General features: G+C 45.7%; 1 protein-coding gene across 1 annotated transcript in view; it reads right to left on the reverse strand.

Annotated features, from left to right (window-relative positions):
* Positions 1 to 1,260: 1,260 nt before the first annotated feature.
* Positions 1,261 to 1,609, reverse strand: part of LOC112076549 (neurexophilin-2-like) — a gene marked incomplete at its 5' end in the record, with an annotated part of 9,667 nt that continues 9,318 nt past the window's right edge. Inside the window, one exon of the mRNA XM_070441371.1 lies at positions 1,261 to 1,598. Within this exon, the coding sequence (XP_070297472.1) occupies positions 1,280 to 1,598 (319 nt within the window). The remainder of the gene's footprint in view (positions 1,599 to 1,609) is intronic.

The raw sequence follows: 1,609 nt of genomic DNA on the forward strand, positions 1-1,609 counted from the left end.
GTCAGAAGTTTACATACACTAAGTTGACTATGCCTTTAAACAGCTTGGAAAATTCCAGAAAATGACGTCATGGCTTTAGAAGTTTCTGATAGGCTAATTGACATAATTTGAGTCAATTGGAGGTGTAAAAAAAAAGTGTGTGCGAGCAAGGAGCAAGGAGGCCTACAAACCTGACTCAGTTACACCAGCTCTGTCAGGAGGAATCGGCCAAAATTCACCCAACTTATGGAAGGCTACCCGAAGCTTGTGGAAGGCTACCCGAAGCTTGTGGAAGGCTACCCGAAACGTTTGACCCAAGTTAAACTATTTAAAGGCAATGCTACCAAATAATAATTGAGTGTATGTAAACTTCTGACACACTGGGAATGTGATGAAAGAAATGAAAGCTGAAATAAATCATTCTCTCTACTATTATTCTGACATTTCACATTCTTAAAATAAAGTGGTGATCCTACCTGACCTAAGACAGGGAATTTTTACTTGGAGTAAATGTCAGGAATTGTGAAAAACTGAGTTTAAATGTATTTGGCTAAGGTGTATGTAAACTTCTGACTTCAACTGTATATGTGACCAATAAAATGTGATTTGACGTTAACATTGTTGTACAGGTCTGCAGGGTGTCATGCAGTGGTGAGAGTCTATGGTCTACCCCAATACCACACATCTGGACTGTTCTAAAGGACTGGGATTTACTGAGAACACATTGTGGTGATGAGGAGGAACAGAAGGATTGGTTAGGCCAATCGAACCAGGATTGGTCATATTGTGGACAAACTAACAGAACGGTCTTCCAGGATTGGTCATATTGTGGTCAAACTAAGAGAATGGTCGACCAGGGTAGGCCATATTGTGGTCAAACTAACAGACTGGTTGGCCATATTGTGGTCAAACTAACAGAACAGTCGGCCCCAACGGTCTACGGTCAACCGGAACAGAACCAGGGTTGGTCATACTTTGGTCAAACTAACTCTATGGGAGATCCAGGTACATGCTACAGACGGGATCAGCCAGTGGAGGAGTAGGGAGTGTCATTATGGTAGTTGTAGTCCGGCAGACCTTCAGCCAGTGGAAGAGTAGGGAGTGTCATTATGGTCGTTGTAGTCCGGCAGACCTTCAGCCAGTGGAAGAGTAGGGAGTGTCATTATGGTAGTTGTAGTCCGGCAGACCTTCAGCCAGTGGAAGAGTAGGGAGTGTCATTATGGTAGTTGTAGTCCGGCAGACCTTCAGCCAGTGGAGGAGTAGGGAGTGTCATTATGGTAGTTGTAGTCCGGGCAGACCTTCAGCCAGTGGAGGAGTAGGGAGTGTCACTATGGTAGTTGTAGTCCGGGCAGACCTTCTGCACCAGTTTGTAGTCCACGCTGTAGAAGGCGATGTAGATGCAGATGACTTTAAAGGGCTTGGAGCAGAGCCAGGAGACGTGGCTCTGTGTCTGTTCCTGGTAACACACCTTGGAGGAGTCGAAGCTGCACAGAGCCGTCTTCTTGTTGCGGTCCGTCTTCTCATACTCGATACGACAGTTGAAAGCTTTAGAGTCTTTTGTCTCCAGTGTGGACTGCTGAGCCATCTCAAACTCCACCACTTTAGACGGCGGCACCAGACTCACCGACAC

Source organism: Salvelinus sp. IW2-2015, unplaced genomic scaffold, assembly GCF_002910315.2.
Source record: "Salvelinus sp. IW2-2015 unplaced genomic scaffold, ASM291031v2 Un_scaffold3831, whole genome shotgun sequence".
In the NCBI taxonomy this organism is placed as follows: Eukaryota; Metazoa; Chordata; class Actinopteri; order Salmoniformes; family Salmonidae; genus Salvelinus; species Salvelinus sp. IW2-2015.